General features: G+C 42.4%; 1 protein-coding gene across 2 annotated transcripts; it reads left to right on the forward strand.

Annotated features, from left to right (window-relative positions):
• The first annotated feature begins 1,095 nt into the window (after positions 1-1,095).
• Positions 1,096-9,171, forward strand: LOC310863878 (inositol-tetrakisphosphate 1-kinase-like). 2 transcript variants are annotated; one of them, XM_083772392.1, is made up of 10 exons: positions 1,096-1,235; positions 1,407-1,431; positions 4,352-4,474; positions 5,362-5,479; positions 6,167-6,268; positions 6,540-6,580; positions 7,156-7,321; positions 7,829-7,896; positions 8,679-8,841; positions 9,022-9,171. In XM_083772392.1, the coding sequence occupies exons 1-10, from the start codon at positions 1,153-1,155 to the stop codon at positions 9,126-9,128; spliced, it is 996 nt and encodes a 331-aa protein (XP_083628518.1). In that variant the 5' UTR covers positions 1,096-1,152; the 3' UTR covers positions 9,129-9,171. The 2 variants fall into 2 exon arrangements, with proteins under 2 accessions (XP_083628518.1, XP_083628519.1); XM_083772393.1 differs by having other exon boundaries at positions 1,148-1,231.
• The last annotated feature ends 10,218 nt before the right edge of the window (positions 9,172-19,389 follow it).

The raw sequence follows: 19,389 nt of genomic DNA on the forward strand, positions 1-19,389 counted from the left end.
ATCTTTTGTGGCCAGATGTAATTTCTTGGGGTCTAGTAGGACTATAGCCTAGTAAATAATAAAATAATAAATCACTATAAAAATGTGTGAAAAAATACATATTTAGCCCCATGCTCGAATGCCCCGCCCCCCTGTCAAAAACAGCTAAGATCCCTAAAACGAAAGAAAGCAGCAAATGGAAAAAAAAAATGAACACTCATCTTTTACTTTGTCTAATAACCTAAAACATGAACCTTGGTTGAAAAAAACTAAAGTTGTCCTTTATATTTGTATATTTGTACGTCAAAATATTCTGATGAATTGAAAATGGTGGACCCAGCTGTATGTTGTAAACAAGTGATGCTTAATCATGGTCATGGATCGTCCACAAAGTAAGAGTTTTTGTATTGACTTTGAAATCGTATTCACAGTATGCCATTCGGCATACTGTGAAATAAATATATGTTTTAATCAATCAATCAATCAATCAATCAAAGGACGTACGTGCTTGTTCCTGGACCCGACGACCTCTGTTTATCTATTCTTTGATGTCTTTTATTTTTGGTGGCAACAACACGATAACGAGATAACGACATGCCTTATACTGAGCATTAATAACCATGGACTCTGGTCGACTGTACTGAACTTACCAGATAATTTATTTTACTTTCTCTTTCTATTTGTGATGAACCGTACAAATGACTGACTGGGGTTTATTTGCATAAGGTCCGATTCCGATTGCAGCCAATAAGGAAGCCAAGTGACTTGACTTATTATAGACAACTTTGAACTTACCCAATTTTACCTGACTAAACGTGAAGGCTTAGTCGGGTTTTCCTTCTAGACAGTCTGAGGTGGTCTTCACTTCACTCAGTCAGAAGAATGGATGCGAGAAGATTATAGACCCCCCCCCCCCCTCTCTCTCTCTCCTCTCTCTCTCTCTCTCTCTCTTCTCTCTCTCTCTCTCTCTCTCTCTCTCTCTCTCTCTCTCTCTCTCTCTCTCTCTGTCTCTCTCTCTCTCTCTCTCTCTCTCTCTCTCTCTCTCTCTCTCTCTCTCTCTCTCTCTCTCTCTCTCTCTCTCTCTCTCGGTTCGTGGAGTAGAGGAGCCAACAGCAGCACACTGTAACTGAGCGCTACTGTATATTGGGCTATCTGTAGCAGCGGGTGGTCCAAATGTCAGGTCGCAGGGTGGGCTTCTACCTCAGCGAGAAGAAACGGCGGAGGATGAACCTGGATGCCTTTGCTGAGCTCTGTGCGTAAGTTTTAAACAGAGTCTTTCTTGTGTGTTCATTTACACAACAACAATACGGAACGAGGAGGTAGGTCTTGAAGCAACAAGGATTGTGGTTCAGTAAATTGACACTAGCCAATTAACTGTGAATAGCCTATAATTATTGAATTGTGTACATTTGTTTATTTTTCTACAGATGCCATGGGGTGGATGTGGTTGAGGTAAGGTTTTTATGGCTGGGCTTTCAAACACATGGGCTGACTGTGAATACTAGCCGTTATCATGAACCACCATTAAAATGTAATTACTGGTACGCCATTTGATGAGGCTGTGATTGTATAGTGTTGTTGAACAACACTATAAAAATCACAACTGAATCATTTTCTAAGTGTAAACCTATAGCCTATATCTAGAGCTATTTAAAAAACAAAACAGGAAATTGAATTCAAATTCACATAACAGAATAACACACGCAGACATAGTGTGTCATGTACAGCTGAGCACTGTGTCAGGGCCACCTGCCCGTAGCCACCATCTCTTTCTCCTCTGCAATGCATTAAGAGGTGCCTGGTGGGCGGTGGCTCAACCAGTTAGAGCACTTGCTTGCCACACTTGTACTGCCAACTTGACTATGGCACAATACTTACATAATCGCAATAACTTTGCATAATGGCCATAATCGTTACCACGTTAGATCACATGTCATAGGTTTGGTATTTGCTGTGCGCCCGCCCATCCAGTTATTACACTGTCCAAAGAAAGACAAAAGAAGACATAAGGACAAGGCAATTAAAGAAGACTAGACTAGGTAAACACTGTCTGTCAGTCACAACAGAAGGGAGTGGTAGAAACTAAACACATGCACGCACGCATGCACGCACACACGCACGCACAGACGATGCGCTAATACAATCCCTGTATATAGATCCCTGATATCATCAATATTAAGCCCATATATGGGAATGTCAACATATGGCCATATTGTGCCAGTCTCATGATAACCAGTGCGTTTGCTTCACACTTGCGAATGCAACAGTTGGTACAACACATGGATCTCCATATGTGGAGCTGACTATCATCACCTGGATCTCCATATAAGATCACGACACTGAGGATAGCCATGCATGGTTTGACGTACTAGATCTGAGTGCATTTCTAGTTATTATTATTAATATTATTATTCGGTCTCAGGTATGTATCACGGGATCCTGCACCTATGTGAGACGTCAAAATAAATTAAAAATAAATGTAGGCCTATATACTGTATATATCGGGTCTGGATCAGTGGCGCCGGCGTCAGGACGTAAAAAGTAGAGGGACATTATTTTGGGGGGTAACGTCATGACTCACATTGTTGTGTATTGGCTTGTCTGACACCTTGATCAAGTTGAGACTGCAGCAACTGCAGTTACTGCACGTATGCAGCCAATACACAACGACAATTGCGCAACGAAATTGGAACGGTGCTAGACCAAAAGTTCCTTGCCGTGCTGTAGTACTGTACGGTACTACACATATATATACAAGCCCTCCTCCCTGGCCTCTGTGTGTGTGTGTGTGTGTGTGTGTGTGTGTGTGTGTGTGTGTGTGTGTGTGTGTGTGTGTGTGTGTGTGTGTGTGTGTGTGTGTGTGCGTGCGTGCGTGCGTGTTAGGCTGCGCAGCAGTGAGTCAACAAACGTATTTCCATACTCGGACGGACACAGTCAGGGACACACAGCTGTCTATAGGAGTGGCTAGCACCACTCAAAAATGTGTTTGGCACAAAAACAACCTCCTTTCAAGAGACGAACGAAACACAGACCGACAGGTAGAAAGCTGCACAGCTGTGATATGACATGACATGACACCAGTAAGACGCCTGAGGGCGAGAAGCCCTAAAGGGCGAGTTCGCATGCATGCACACGTCCGCATGGGTGACAGCGGACTGCTGGGCGAACGCTGACGCTTTGGCATGGGGCCTTCATTTTCGGGCCTGTTGAGAACTCTTGTTTTTGCCGGCCGCCCCAATAACTTTGGGGCAGGCCTGTCTAGAGTTTATAAATGGACTGTCAAAAGGGAGACATCGAAGAGGACTGACTGACTGAAGGGAAATGCACAATTTCATAGTAAATGCGACTTGCAGTCGCAATAACATAGCCTACTCGTTTTAATTGCATCTGTCAAGACGTGAGAATGTATGTGCGTTTCGTTGTCCCCGAAGAATAATGAACGATGATATGAATGCATAAATAATATATTCTACTGTAACCTATACAAATGAGGAACACGCCATGTCATTTCAATGGCATTTGATTACAAATACGTTTACATTGCATACGGTAATGACAGCCGGAATGCCCATTAGGAGTCGCCGTTGTTCGCCCGCTGTTAAAACTTGGCAATCAGGATGGAATATGAAAAGTCTGACTGATCTGTCTTGATCACATGACTATAGAGATAATGTGTAACGATTTGTGTGAAAAACAGCCTAACATCGGCCTGCACGAGAGACTAAAAACTTTGGGTGAGTGGAGTTACAATGTCACTGCTATAATCTAACTGCGGACTGTATTGAGAAACCAAAGCCCTTGTCCCTCCTTGATTTTTGTTGAATGACTATGAATGGGTTTTGTGAAGTGTGAACTTAAGAAGCATGTTGTACCTTGTACTCCTCAAACAGAGTTTGTTCCACAACTTCAGTGAAAAGTGGTTATGGTAAAAGCACAAGTGATGTATATGGTAAAAGCAGTTATGGTAAAAGCAGCAGTAATGAATGGGTATGGTACTATTGTTGTATATGTTGTATATGGTACCAGTGTTGTTTATCCCATTCTGAACGGGCACCCATTTTGGTGTCAGCATCATGTTATGCTTTAGCTATTGAAAAATAGCAGATCTACAAGCTCATATCGCGCCACCGAGTGGCGCGATACGAGCTTGTAGGTCTGCTATTTTTGAAAAATCGAAGAGCGACTGACATTTCTAGAATCTGATCTCAGGTCAGAATGGGTTCATCAGACCAGTGTGTGTCCGGCGGAAACCTCGTATGAATCTGATCTCAGGTCAGAATGGGTTATGGTACCAGTGTTGTATATGGTATTATGGTTGGTTTTGGTAAAAGCACCAGTGATGAATGGGTATGGCTTTCGTCCCGTTCTGTAGATTGACCTCAGCCAGCCCCTGGTTTCTCAGGGACCCTTCCATGTCATCGTCCACAAGCTCTCTGATGTCATAATGGAGGCGGAGCATGACAGCCAATCACAGCGGCTCCTTGCCAACTTCCAGGTTGAAACAAGACAAACAAACAAAGGAGTACATTTAAAATAATTGGGATGGTGGGAAATTGTTGTTTTGATGGTTGGTACTGGTAGTAATGCATTTGATGATCAGTGTTTCTGAAAAGTGCTAATCACAAGTGGTTTCTTACATTTCTTGTTCTTGAGGCCAAATCTAAAAACACCTAGAACAGCTGTCTGAAAAACGTATATTATTCATAGCCTATATGGCTATATCTCTGTCGGTCCAGGCAAACTGTTACCTTTCAGGATTCAAAAGTAGCAGAACTACAAGCTCACGCTTTCAGGCTTGTAGATCTGCTACTTTTGAGGCTTTTTGTGTGATAAAGTAGGGCATTAATTTACAAAAACAAAACACACAAACATTTTCAATATGGTGTTAAGAGGTTTCTGCCCAACAGCAGCGATATATAGTTTTACATAAAACTATAAATATAAAATGACACAGATGCTTTCCCGGATTGGATGCATTAATTTAACTCTTATGTAACTTTATAACCACCGTGTCTCTCCTCTCCGGAATAATCCTTATGCTTTCTTGCTATGCTGTGAAGGAAAAGGAGTCCGTGTTGCAGAACTGGTGATTTAATAAACAGAATAATAATTCAAAAAGGACAAACGTGATCAGCCAGGGTTCTAAGTCTGTATCCAATCCCTGTGGTGGACAAACAAAGTAATATCTGTCTTCCTCTCAATAATGCGACCGCTTCCCTGCACACCAGAACGGAAAGTAAACACAAGATATCCCATAATACTCCTCGTCCCATCCTCAGCCCGCCAACACAGTTAAAGGAACAATCCCCCTGTATATACCTTAGGGTTACAACTTGACACTTTTATATTTGAACCCCTGTTTTCTGTCTTTTTCCGTTGCAGAGCTATGTGTCCGCCCATCCCAGCACTGTTATTCTGGACCCCCTGCCTGCTATGAGCCAGCTACTAGACCGGTTTACCTCCTACCGCATTATGAGCATGCTGCAGAAGTCCCTCAGAGGTACAGCTGATATGCCTTCTATTGTCTGCTAGGTATGTGCATACAAGGAATTTGTCTTGGTGGGGTTTAGCGCAGTACACGGAAACACAGCAGTAAAAATGTCTTCTACATCCTGACAGTTTTCTGAAAAAGCTACAGTATGTTTCTATGTCAGTCGTTCTTAAAGCTATGTTTCTATGTCAGTCGTTCTTAAAGCTATGTTTCTATGTCAGTCGTTCTTCGCTTTTTCAAAAATAGCAGACCTACAAGCTCGTAGCGCGCCACTCGGTAATTTCTCCTTTACTTAATGTTTTTTTTATCTAGCAATGTTAATGGATTCCATGTGAGGGGCTTTATTTAGTCTTTCTCTGTCTTTACGTGTGTGTGTGTGTGTGTGTGTGTGTGTGTGTGTGTGTGTGTGTGTGTGTGTGTGAGAGTGTGTGTGTGTGTGCCTGCGTGCGTGCACATGATGTTCCTTTATCGGGGGGGGGGGGTGTGAGGCAGGGTGTCATAAATGCGGTATCATGTGAATGTGTGGGTGGGTGGAGTTGTTAAATGATTTATTGTGGGGTGTGTTACTGTACTTTTGTATACACAGTATATTTGTCCAAAGATGATATCCAGTATGATATACTGGATCATTTAAATACGAGAGATCCTGCAGAAATACACAACAAATGTTTTAACGGTGTTTACTGTGTATGTCAGACTGGCGTGTCTGCTGTCCACCATACCTGGAGATCAACAGTGTCGGGGACATTTCATCTATCCAGGAAGCCATGGACAGCAAAGGCCTCAGCTTCCCTCTCAGTCAGTAGCACACCTTCAGATGCTTATCAGGGCAACACTGGAACTTCGTACTGTAGCAGGTTCCACCTATTAGTGCCATTAGATGTACGTACACATACATAGCATTAACGATAAGGCTTGTAATCTCACTGGCACAGCCCACTGTTAAGTGTTATTTCAATGTATGAAGTCATTCAATAGTCTCAGTATGTTTATTCTTTTTTAGCGCGTGCCCACTTTGTGAGATTAAGCCACACCCTCTAAGAACTATGTTCTCTTTGTCTTCTTTCAGTCTGTAAAAAAAGAGTGGCCCATGGCTCCCTTTCCCACGAGGTGAGTGCTGTGCACTTTTTCCCCTTACTAAGAGCAAGAGGAGAATATCTCTGCTGTGGGCCAGAAACAAGCCATATAGATATTTAAAACGAATAGATGTCATTGGCCACTGCAGTTCATTGGAGCGCCGTGTCTCCATTGAAGGCAGGAAGTCAAGCGGTAGTTGCTGCCACTCAAGTGACTACTGGCCAATCACAACGTGTCTTTTCTGGGACTTCTGTAACGCACACGGACGCTTGACTAGCTTTTAGCGGATCTGCTATTTTTAGGCCTACATTTGAAAACTTGAAATGAGACATTCTACTATAAACGCACCACGTCTCTGTATGTGTGTGTACTGTATGTGTGTATGTATGTACGTACGTTTGTAATCCATGTAACACCAGAACCATAAGTATCAAATCCACAAGCTCAAAGCGTGTCGCTTCGCGCCGCGTTTTGAGCTCGCGGATGATCTGCTACTTTTGATGCTTTGGTGTGACGCCATAGAGATAATTCTGCCCGACAGCAACACGACTTCTTTTCAATGAATGTATTGAAGGTGTTTTCTTTGCCGTCACTGTGACGTGCTGTAGATGTGTCTGATCTTCGGTGCAGGGAGCCTGGACGACGCGCGGCCGCCCTGCGTGCTGCAGAGTTTCGTCAACCACGGGGCCGTGCTCCACAAGGTGTTTGTGGTGGGAGACAGACACTACTGTGTGGACAGACCCTCGCTGAAGAACTTCCCCCCTGGACCCTGTGGTCAGTCCACCCGCACGTCTAAGCAGACACATGACTTATTTTTCTTATTTTCTTCTGTCTTTCCTTTCCTTTCCTCCTTTTTTTATTTTATTTTTTATCCCACGATTTTGTAACCCATTTTTCACCCCTGTGTCAATCATCTAATGTGATCCTGGGCTCTACACACCCTCCGCCAACCCAGTCCCCATATATGGGGGACATGGGGAGAGCAACGGACTTGAACTCATGCTTCCTTCATGCCTGAGTGTCCAAGTTGCTCCTTTACACCTGACAGGGGGGAGTTTCCCTGGTTGGACGTAGCGTGTGGAAGGAACACGTTATTCCAACCAGTTCCTTTCCCCTCCATCAGGCGCCCCGGCTGGCCAGGGGGAGGCAGTTTAGGGACCAGGATTACTCCATGTTTTTTCCCAGTTTTAATGGGTAAAACGAGAAATTAGAAATGACCGGTTAAAATGAGATTTGGCGGACGTTGCCACATGTTTCATTTTCTGCATATTGTGTTTCCAGACAGGAAGACTATCTTCTTCAACAGCCATGAAGTGTCTAAGCCAGAGTCCAGCTCTCACCTCAACGCAGTCAGTAGCATCAACCTGCAGTATCATCTAACCCAGGGGTTTTCAACTGATTGTGAACGACGGACCACCACCCTGACTTAGAATCAACCTGGGGACCACTGTTGTTGTGTTGGGTGGGGATATGGCGGGGCTATAAGAGTTGTGATTTTGTAACACTTGCAATGCATCCCACGTGTAATGGTGTATACATCCCACTGTGTGTTAACCAAAGACTACTAATCATTTCCTAATAATAATGACTCCAACCAGACAACCCGGTGCACTTCCCCCTTTTGAGATTCTAACTTCCTTTTTCTGTTGAATTTGTTGACCTCCAACTTGTCAGTAAATGACTACATGGACGGTCATCATAGGTCACCAGGTCATTCAGTGTCTCTAGTGGAAAGAAAAGTTAAATAAGTCCTACTGTCCTACATTACTCAATGCTGCTCAGGGACCACATGCAATACCTTCATGGACCACCAGTGGTCCACGGACCACCTGTTGAAAACCCCACTCTAACCACATATAGTGGAGTCTGTAACATGCTACGTGCAACCATCAGTAGTAATGACCCAAACGGTTCCCAAACGTTTTAGCTCCAGACCCAAAAGAGAAATGTCATGTCTCCCCAGGCAAGCTAGTGAAAATAGCAGATAACGCAATCTGATTGGCTGCTTTCACTTCTTCTTAAACATTTGTTTTCTAAATTTATGGAATTTGTTTGATTTTATTTATTTGAAAAACCAATGAATTCCTCTTTTAATTGATGAAAAAACTGTGGTTCCTCCTCTCCTCCGCAGCTGGATGAGAGCATGCCCTGCCTGCCTCCTCCCAGCTCAGAGGGCGTGGCTGCTCTGGTCGGAGAGCTGCGGGCGCTGCTGGGCATGGCTCTGTTTGGAGTGGACATCATCGTCAACATCCACACGCACACCCTCACCATCATCGATATCAACTTCTTCCCAGGTAGGCACACACACACACACACACATGTCCTTCACTGTCTCACACATACGCACGGACGCAGGCACGCACACAGCCACACACGCACACAGCCGGCACACACACACACACACACACACACACACACACACACACACACACACACACACACACTCACTGACTACCTCTGTGCTCTCTCTTTAGGTTATGAGGGAGTCCCTCAGTTCTTCTCATCACTGCTCGGTCACATTGAGTCGGTGCTGGACAGACAGACTGCTGATGGGCTCCAGGCAGCAACATGCTCTGAATAACATACATACTTTGAACACTACATTATTTTGCCATCATATCTATTGTTAAGTAACTTTGACACTCTCGTGGCCAGTGGTCATTATCAAGTCTTCACGCCGCAGTGCTCGGACACTACATTATGGTGTGAAAAAGGCCTGGGAAATGGAAATTAAGATTTGACATATAATACACATATAGAGTTCCCCAGGGTCTATACTGGGTCATGCTTAAACTTTAAATCGGAAGTAAGCCCCCACACACACACACACACACACACACTCAGTCACACACACACACTTCCTTTTGCACACCTACTAAAATGGACAGGTGTGTCGTCAGAGTAATGCACAAGAAAACTGGAAGAGCAAAAATAATGGGAATAATGGGATTTGTATGCAGAACCCATTCTGGACGGGAACCCCTATTGAAAAAATAGCAGATCTACAAGCTCATAGCGCGGCAACGAGTGCCACGATACGAGCTTGTGTAGGTCTGCTATTTTCTTTTTAATCGTGAAAAATAAATAGCTCACATGTCATTGGTGGAATGAGTTTGGATGCGCACAGCCCGTGACAGCCGCACACGCTGCTGTTTTGCAATCCTAGCTGCATCTCCTCCTCCTCCTCCGCTTGTCTACGACAGAAAATCTGGTGTAGAACAAAACCTACGATAGCTCCCAACCTGACGTGATATTTGGCGTGGCATACGCGACGATACGCCCAAGTTCAAAGTCACGTGACGCTGGAATGATAAATGCCGAAAGTTGAGCTGTTTCCGGCTTATGCTCGTGCGCCGTGTTGATAAATGAGGGCCAGTGTGCGGGACTCCCCTTCTATGCTCTCCTAATGTAGATCACAATAACCAAAGCCTGCTCGCTGCTTGTCAGAAATGAAAGCTTTTACAAATACAATTTAAAGATATTAAAAAACATATGACAAACAGATGACAGCTTCCCTTTCTCTGCCTTTTCTCGGCACATAGCATCCGGAGATTGTGAAATAGTTGTCTGGCTACGCCAGCCCATAGGCACTGTCAGACACACAGAGCTTTGCATACTGTCATTCTGGGGACAAGAAAGGCAGATTATTGTGCCTTTTATTATGAAAATGCTGAAGCACTATTGTATGTGGGTTCTATACTAGGGTCTTTTCAGATATTTGTATTAATGTGGGGAAAGCTTTGGTTGTAGGAAACTTAACTATCATACTGGAGTATTCCAAAGCTTTCTCTTGTGTGTATTCTTTCAGAAAAGGGAAGCTTGATAGGGCCGCCATTTATTTTGTTCCCCCTTTTTGGCCCATTGTTTTTGTTTAGTCAGGGAGTTCAGCTTGGTTCTTTTAGTTTGGCCTAGTTTTAGTCTTATATCCACACAAAAGTATCAAAAGTAATAGCAGACTTATCTTTTCATATTTTTTAATTTGAATCCTGAAAAGTAACAGTTTTGAGAGGTTTCCACCCGTCAGAGATTACTGGAGGCTAGGGTTCAAAGGGCCAACATTTCAAATGGCCAAACCATTTTCACAACTTTTCAATATTTTGACCTTTGACATTTTCGAGAGAGAGAGAGAGAAAGATGAGAGTTGTTCAGTACATGTTATGTTTATTGATGAACAGGTAGCATAGAAGAATACAGCAGGCACAAAATACAGCACTCTGGTTGGCCAAGAATATTATAAATGTTGTGTTTTGTTTACCTTTTACCCTTTTGTTCCTGTTTGGTTGTAATGTCCCCATAGCCCACTAAGGCCTGACTCACACCTTTACAGAGTCAGGCCTTAGTCCCCTGACGGCTAATATACTCCTTGCTGGTTTCGTTAAGATACATTTTGTTGATACATTTTATACCTCTATAGAAAAACTAATTACAAGTACATTCATCAGTTAATGTTAATCTCAAGTGAACAAACATTCTATAATCTTTGGAAAATAACACGATGATGACCTACTGATTGTGTGTGTGTGTGTGTGTGTGTCTACTGTGTATGCGTGCGTGCATGCGTGTGCACTACGTGTGGGGCTGTGTGCATGTGCCTGCGTCTGAGTGTTGTAAATAAGTATTTGTATAGAAGAAGAAAAAACAAGATTATTTACTATTTAATGGATTTTGATTACATATAAAAATGCATGAATAAATCCATTGTAATGCATTTGGCTGGTTATTGCATATGGTTATTTATGTGTAGTCTTATTGCAGTTTACTGAGCCTCCCGTGGCCTAACCCTGTTTATCTCTGGCACCTGTGACCAATTCTAACTACTGACCACTCGGGGGCACTGCTTTATTTTTCTTGGCTTTATACACACACACACACACACACACACACACACACACACACACACACACACACACACACACACACACACACACACACACACACACACACACACACACACACACACACACACACACACAATGATCTGAAAATGTACATAAACCAACAACAACAGCCATGACAATGGTAACATAAACCTGGTCATTAGGATAATTATAAATAAGTATTACCAAACGACAGCAAATGGCTTTAAGTGTTTCCCTCATCCTTCTAGTAGTCCTCCTTGGCTTTGTTAAGATAAGAGTGCAAAACAGGCTGAAGATCTGAGGTGACACTTTCACACCTGTGGCAAACTATTGTTACATACTGATACTGCACAACAGTGGTTCCCAAAGTGGGGTCTGGGGACCCCTAGGGGTCCTTGAGGGAGTTTCAGGGGGTCCCCAGCTAAATGATAGTTATTCTTTTCAAATGGGTGGTTAATTTGTGTCTGTCAATTTGGGGGTCCTTGACATGAAAAAGTTTGGGAACCACTGTGTTACAAAACCCGGAAGAATCACTTTTTACTCATTACTCATCCCCACAATAACACTAAACTGAAAATACACTAGTACAGAGCCCTGAGGGCCTCCGCTCACCCATATCAACACATAGTGGTTAAATGCTTTGACCAGAGTTCCCCAGGGTCTATACTGGGTCAAGTTCAGGTTCAAGGTCAAGCACATTACATGCTGCAACGCGACACGTTGTGAGCTTGTACATCGACTATTTGCGATGAACATTCGCCCCCTACACTTGATAGGGTTCAAGTGGTTAATTTGACTTGAATTAAGATTCCACGCCGCCAGCTAAATTCCACTGCATTTAGTTGTCACCTCAGTTCTTCACAAACAGTCTGGTTTAACAGTGTGTGAGCCAGTTAAAAACTATCCTAAAAACTATCTATGGTTACACAATTGAAGAGAAAACAGTTTCCAGTGTAAAAATCATCAACAATACGTCTAAATATTAACAGTCAGAACTGCAGGAAAACAGAGAGTACACACAATTCCCACATTATTGCACAAATTACTTGGAAATACACAATGTATAGCACTAAAAACTACATTCTATCAATTTTAAGGACTACTGTGTTCATTGTGAACATTCACTTGAGTTTAAGAATGCTGTAGTAGTAGTATTCGTTCTAAAATGAATACTGTAGTACAGTGGTTCCCAAAGTGGGGTCCGGGGGCCACTAGGGGTCCTCGAGGGAGTTCCAGGGGGTCCCCAGCTAAATGATAGTTAGGAAATAAATGGAACCCTTATGCAGGGTCTGTAACTCAGAGTGTACAAATTGGGTCAATTTGGTTCCATTTGTACACTCTCAAGGCCATTACACACTGGCGAATTAGCGACGCGATTTATTCGCATCACGTCGCTAATTCGCCAGTGTGTAATAACCTTCAGAGTTAAATTAACTTTGATTTTACAATATACATGGGGTCCCAGAGATATAAATGACATTAACCCATTCTGACCGGGCACCCATTTTGGTGTCAGCATCATGTTATGCTTTAGCTATTTAAAAATAGCAGATCTACAAGCTCGTATCGCGCCACCGAGTGGCGCGATACGAGCTTGTAGGTCTGCTATTTTTTGAAAAATCGAAGAGCGACTGACATTTTTAGAATCTGATCTCAGGTCAGAATGGGTTAATCAGACCCAGTGTTTGTCCGGCGGAAACCACGTATGAATCTGATCTCAGGTCAGAATGGGTTAAATAGGGAACGTAGCCTAATTCAGGTCAAACCGGGGGCCCTTGCATATATTTTCAAATAGGGGTCCGCGGGCTAATTAGTGTCAATTTGGGGGTCCTTGACATGAAAATGTTTGGGAACCACTGCTGTAGTCGTCATATTGGTAATCACCGTTCTAAAATCAATACTGTAGTCGTCATATTGGTAATCACCGTTCTAAAATCAATACTGTAGTCGTCATATTGGTAATCACCGTTCTAAAATCAATACTGTAGTCGTCATATTGGTAATCACCGTTCTAAAATCAATACTGTAGTCGTCATATTGGTAATCACCGTTCTAAAATCAATACTGTAGTCGTCATATTGGTAATCACCGTTCTAAAATGACAACTCTGGTCAAAGTGCTGAATGCTTCGCGTCCCTATTGGTTCATGTGTGACCAAATTTATACCATAAAAAAGTAGGCTACTTGCAGTGACACCTCTTTTGCACACAATACAACCTCTATTAACCACAGCAAAGAAAAGGTCCACTTTGGGAGAAGCTTTAAAACCAATCCAAAGTCAATCCTAATTTACAGTATGCTGAAAATAGCAGCAGGTAACACTGTTGTACAACAAAGTATCAATTGGCTTGAATTTAATGACATATATTATGGCTGAAGGAGCATAATACAGATTCACAGCTCTGAAGTACACGTGTGTTTAGCTATTGAAAAATAGTAGATCTACAAGCTCATAGCGCGCCACCGAGTGGCGCGCTATGAGCTTGTATTAACCCAGGATTAACCCATTCTGAACGGGAACCCCTTTTGGTGTTGGCATCATGTCATGCTTTAGCTATTGAAAAATAGTAGATCTACAAGCTCATAGCGCGCCACCGAGTGGCGCGCTATGAGCTTGTATTAACCCAGGATTAACCCATTCTGAACGGGAACCCCTTTTGGTGTTGGCATCATGTCATGCTTTAGCTATTGAAAAATAGCAGATCTACAAGCTCATATCGCGCCACCGAGTGGCGCGATACGAGCTTGTAGGTCTGCTATTTTTTGAAAAATCAAAGACACTCTTAGAATCTGATCTCAGGTCAGAATGGGTTAATAATGAAACTGTCAGGATGTAATAGACATTTTTAGAATCTGATCTCATTTCAGAATGGGTTAATAATGAAACTGTCAGGATGTAATAGACATTTTTAGAATCTGATCTCATGTCAGAATGGGTTAATAATGAAACTGTCAGGATGTAATAGACATTTTTAGAATCTGATCTCAGGTCAGAATGGGTTAACCCATTCTGAACGGGCACCCATTTTGATGTTGGCATCATGTTATGCTTTAGCTGTTGAAAAATAGCAGAGCTACAAGCTCGTAGCGCGCCACCGAGTGGCGCGCTACGAGCTTGTAGGTCTGCTATTTCTCAACAGCTAAAGTTTGAAACACCAAAAGGGGTTCCCGCCCAATGGGGAACCCCTTTTGTTATGCTTTAGCTATTGAAAACGCACCCATTTTGGTGTTGGCATCATGTTATGCTTTAGCTATTGAAAACGCACCCATTTTGGTGTTGGCATCATGTCGTGCTTTAGCTATTGAAAACGCACCCATTTTGGTGTTGGCATCATGTTATGCTTTAGCTATTGAAAACGCACCCATTTTGGTGTTGGCATCATGTCGTGCTTTAGCTATTGAAAACGCACCCATTTTGGTGTTGGCATCATGTTATGCTTTAGCTATTGAAAACGCACCCATTTTGGTGTCAGCATCATGTCGTGCTTTAGCTATTGAAAACGCACCCATTTTGGTGTTGGCATCATGTCGTGCTTTAGCTATTGAAAACGCACCCATTTTGGTGTTGGCATCATGTTATGCTTTAGCTATTGAAAACGCACCCATTTTGGTGTTGGCATCATGTCGTGCTTTAGCTATTGAAAACGCACCCATTTTGGTGTTGGCATCATGTTATGCTTTAGCTATTGAAAACGCACCCATTTTGGTGTCAGCATCATGTCGTGCTTTAGCTATTGAAAACGCACCCATTTTGGTGTTGGCATCATGTTATGCTTTAGCTATTGAAAACGCACCCATTTTGGTGTCAGCATCATGTTATGCTTTAGCTATTGAAAACGCACCCATTTTGGTGTTGGCATCATGTTATGCTTTAGCTATTGAAAACGCACCCATTTTGGTGTTGGCATCATGTCGTGCTTTAGCTATTGAAAACGCACCCATTTTGGTGTTGGCATCATGTCGTGCTTTAGCTATTGAAAACGCACCCATTTTGGTGTTGGCATCATGTCGTGCTTTAGCTATTGAAAACGCACCCATTTTGGTGTTGGCATCATGTCGTGCTTTAGCTATTGAAAACGCACCCATTTTGGTGTTGGCATCATGTTATGCTTTAGCTATTGAAAACGCACCCATTTTGGTGTTGGCATCATGTCGTGCTTTAGCTATTGAAAACGCACCCATTTTGGTGTTGGCATCATGTTATGCTTTAGCTATTGAAAACGCACCCATTTTGGTGTCAGCATCATGTCGTGCTTTAGCTATTGAAAACGCACCCATTTTGGTGTTGGCATCATGTTGTGCTTTAGCTATTGAAAACGCACCCATTTTGGTGTTGGCATCATGTTATGCTTTAGCTATTGAAAACGCACCCATTTTGGTGTTGGCATCATGTCGTGCTTTAGCTATTGAAAACGCACCCATTTTGGTGTTGGCATCATGTTATGCTTTAGCTATTGAAAACGCACCCATTTTGGTGTCAGCATCATGTCGTGCTTTAGCTATTGAAAACGCACCCATTTTGGTGTTGGCATCATGTTATGCTTTAGCTATTGAAAACGCACCCATTTTGGTGTCAGCATCATGTTATGCTTTAGCTATTGAAAACGCACCCATTTTGGTGTTGGCATCATGTTATGCTTTAGCTATTGAAAAATAGCAGATCTACAAGCTCATATCGCGCCACCGAGTGGCGCGATACGAGCTTGTAGGTCTGCTATTTTTGTATTGTATGTATTGGTTCTTTTACATTAAAAGTACCTAGCAGTTTTAATCTTTTAAATATAAACTTGGGTTCCCTTATTAACTAATAAATGCTCAAGCTGTTTTTTAAAACCACACTATCATGAAATGACCTTTTTATGCAGTTTTAACCCAAAGCATATAGTAATAAGCCTTTTTTAAACTTCAGTTTTACCTTAGTGCTTACTTGTAACCAAATGGACCCTCTATTCTAAACAGAAAAAGGCAATCAAATGAAGTCACACAAGTCAGTACTTAGAAAAATAGTTCTCAGTTAGTTAATTCTGTGCAATGACTGTGCAAAAATAGTAAATAGACAACAACATACAAAACGTAAACAAATAAAGTGCTCTGTAACACTATAGGTTCAAAACCTTAATAGAACATACCCCTCTTCTTTCAGGAATACCAGTAAATAAAGAAATACCTTCTCAAAGATATATTAATGAAATGGAAAAACCCTTTAAATTACCCTGAGTCACTTAAGGACACCCCCAAAGTTCCCCAAAAAACCTTTAAGTTGCAGGCCGCCTGGTAGTAGTTGCTTGTGTGCGTTGTGGCCTCAAACCAACAATGGCTCCTTGGCTCCTCGGTGATCCAAAAATAAAAGATGATGTTTCTGTAGGTCCAAACTCAGTCCCTCACAGCTGTAGATACAGCAGCATAGCAAGTGTCTCCTCTCATCCCACGTTGAGTGAAGCTTAGCCCTCCAAGCAGAACCCAAATGCTACTGAAGTTTCTGACATTTGTTCGACCCAGTGCATTGGGTCCTGTTCCACGTCGTCCATGCCACCTGATTAAAACATTTACTGGCTCATGTTTACATGTTAAAACGCCTCCCCGCGGCATGTGACGCCATTATTTTCCTTGAGTTATTCTGAATTCGGTAACTTTAAGTAGCTATACATCCCGGTGCGAATATCTCCTGTGGCGCGGAAGCCGTTAAGTATTTTTAATATATGTTTGCCCGATTTGGAAGCTTGGATTCTTCTTGTTTATTGACACCTCATTGTACCGCCTATCTGGCTAGCTAGTGGCGCTATAGCTATGACACAGCAGATCAGAGGCAGGGACGTAGCCTCACAAGCCAACCGCACACCGGGAGGCGGTACAATAAACGGTAAACAAACAAGAAGAAATAAAGCGACCAAATCGGTCAAACAAAGATTAAAAATACTTAACGGCTTCCGCGCCACAGGAGATATTCGCACCGGGATGTATAGCTACTTAAAGTTACCGAATTCAGAATAACTCAAGGAAAATAATGGCGTCACATGCCGCGGGTCCTATTTTAGAGAGAATCTCCACATCCGCATTTAGGAATTTCCATACGAAAATACACTAGCGAGCAGGGACCCAACGTAAAACTAAACAAAATATCAAAAAAGTTTTACGTAGGGTCCCGAAAGGGGCTAAGTGAAGCTCTGGTTGCTCCAACTGGAATGTCCTCTTTGTGTCTTCCAGTGGAAAACAACAGACTAACACATCAACAGACCAACTGTGTGGAAGTTAAACTAAGTCTAGAAAACGTCTGTCCACGTGCAATGAACAGGCACTAACCTCACTGAGCTAGCGTTAGCATTAGCGTTAGCATGTCAACACAAAGCAGACAGTCAGTGTCACTGAATTCCCTGGAGACATTCAGTTGCTTCTCCAAACATGGTGATTGTCCTCTCCGATTGTTGTGTAAACTCTCTGCATGCAGGTTTGTGCACTGCAAACGTATAATATAAAACACAGTTTATCTGAATTACTGCTTTGCTCACTCACCCTCCTCTGAAGCAACAACATCATCCTCTTGGCTCTGGTGTTTCACTTCCTGCCGTCCGTCAGCAACACACTCCCTAACCCCAGGTCCCATACAGAATGTTAACCCCATGAGTGCTGCTATAGAAATATCAGATACACCTTTCTTTTAAAACAAAACAAAACAAACTCCTAAATAATTAGTTATGAAGTTACAAAAACGTTTTTAAACAGAAAACATGAAACCAAAAAATATTATATACCCAACCGGGTTACACAGACACAGAGAGGGGGGGGCTAGAGAAAGCAATATGAGATATTTTATAATAATAATAATAATAATAATAATAATAAATTGTATTTATAACGCACTTTACATTTGAAACAAATCTCAAAGTGCTACAGGCAGAAAATTACCTTGTGATTAGCAGACAGCCAAAAGTAAAACATAAAACATAAATTTGTTTTGGCCATCCAATTATTTAACATCTAATATGAATACACGGTTTTCTGAAAAGTCTTGTTTTCAAATAATTGCAATGCATACAATTGAATAAAGAATAGCCTACTATATGTGCATGCGTCTGTCTGTCTGTCTGTCTGTCTGTCTGTCTGTCTGTCTGTCTGTCTGTCTGTCTGTCTGTCTGTCTGTCTGTCTGTCTGTCTGTGTGTGTGTGTGTGTGTGTGTGTGTGTGTGTGCGTGTGTGTGTGTGTGTGTTTTTCAAAAATAGCAGACCTACAAGCTCGTAGCGCGCCACTCGCACTATGAGCTTGTAGATCTGCTATTTTTTTTTTTAAAGGTACCTCTCTAGACTCACTTTCTTACGCTGAATCAGAATATTGCAATGACGAGACTGTCTGACCTCAGGAAAGTGGTGAAAAAGGGCGCCAAAGTTTGTATGGGCCCTTAATATCCAGTAGCTTAGAAGCCTTAGAGAGGTTAGACAAATAACGAAACATTTTCTTTCAACGGGACAAATTCCATTAAATCCAGCTGGAAAAAGTGAGTCAGAAAAAGTGGTGTTTGAAAAATAAATAAATTATTTGAGCTTTTGGGGCTGAAAAAACGTGTCTCTTTTGATTTTGTGGATAGTTAGAAGTGCCGTAGAGCTTAGAGACCCCTTCCATTGGATTCGGCATGCTTCAAACATTCAGAAACAGTATTGTTTGTGGAAACAGGATTTTTTCTGAATATGTTATTGATTTTAGAGCTGGGAGGCCGCATACGAAGCCTGTCTAAGGCCACACCTTGACCCTAGACCTTAGGAGTGTCTTTGAGCGACGGGAGTGGGTTCCCCAGATTCAGCTTTACCTTCTGAACAAAAGTATGTCTTGTTTGAAACAAAACGACTTTGGGAAAGGGCCTAAAGGTGGCGCTAACGGTTAAACTACAGGGAGTGTTGTGCATTTTCTTTTTAAAATACCTTTCTAGACTCACTTTTTCCCGCTGAATCCGAATATATCAACGACGAGACTGTCTGACGTTGGGAAAGTGGT

Source organism: Protomyctophum parallelum, assembly GCF_964188405.1.
Source record: "Protomyctophum parallelum genome assembly, chromosome: 9".
NCBI classification, from domain to species: Eukaryota; Metazoa; Chordata; class Actinopteri; order Myctophiformes; family Myctophidae; genus Protomyctophum; species Protomyctophum parallelum.

Coding starts and splice junctions, on each gene's coding strand:
- LOC310863878 (XM_083772392.1), top strand. CDS start 1,153: ATGTCAGGTCGCAGGGTGGGCTTCTACCTCAGCGAGAAGAAACGGCGG. Junction 4,475..5,361: donor GGCTCCTTGCCAACTTCCAG/GTTGAAACAAGA, acceptor TTTCCGTTGCAG/AGCTATGTGTCCGCCCATCC. Junction 7,897..8,678: donor CCAGCTCTCACCTCAACGCA/GTCAGTAGCATC, acceptor TCTCCTCCGCAG/CTGGATGAGAGCATGCCCTG.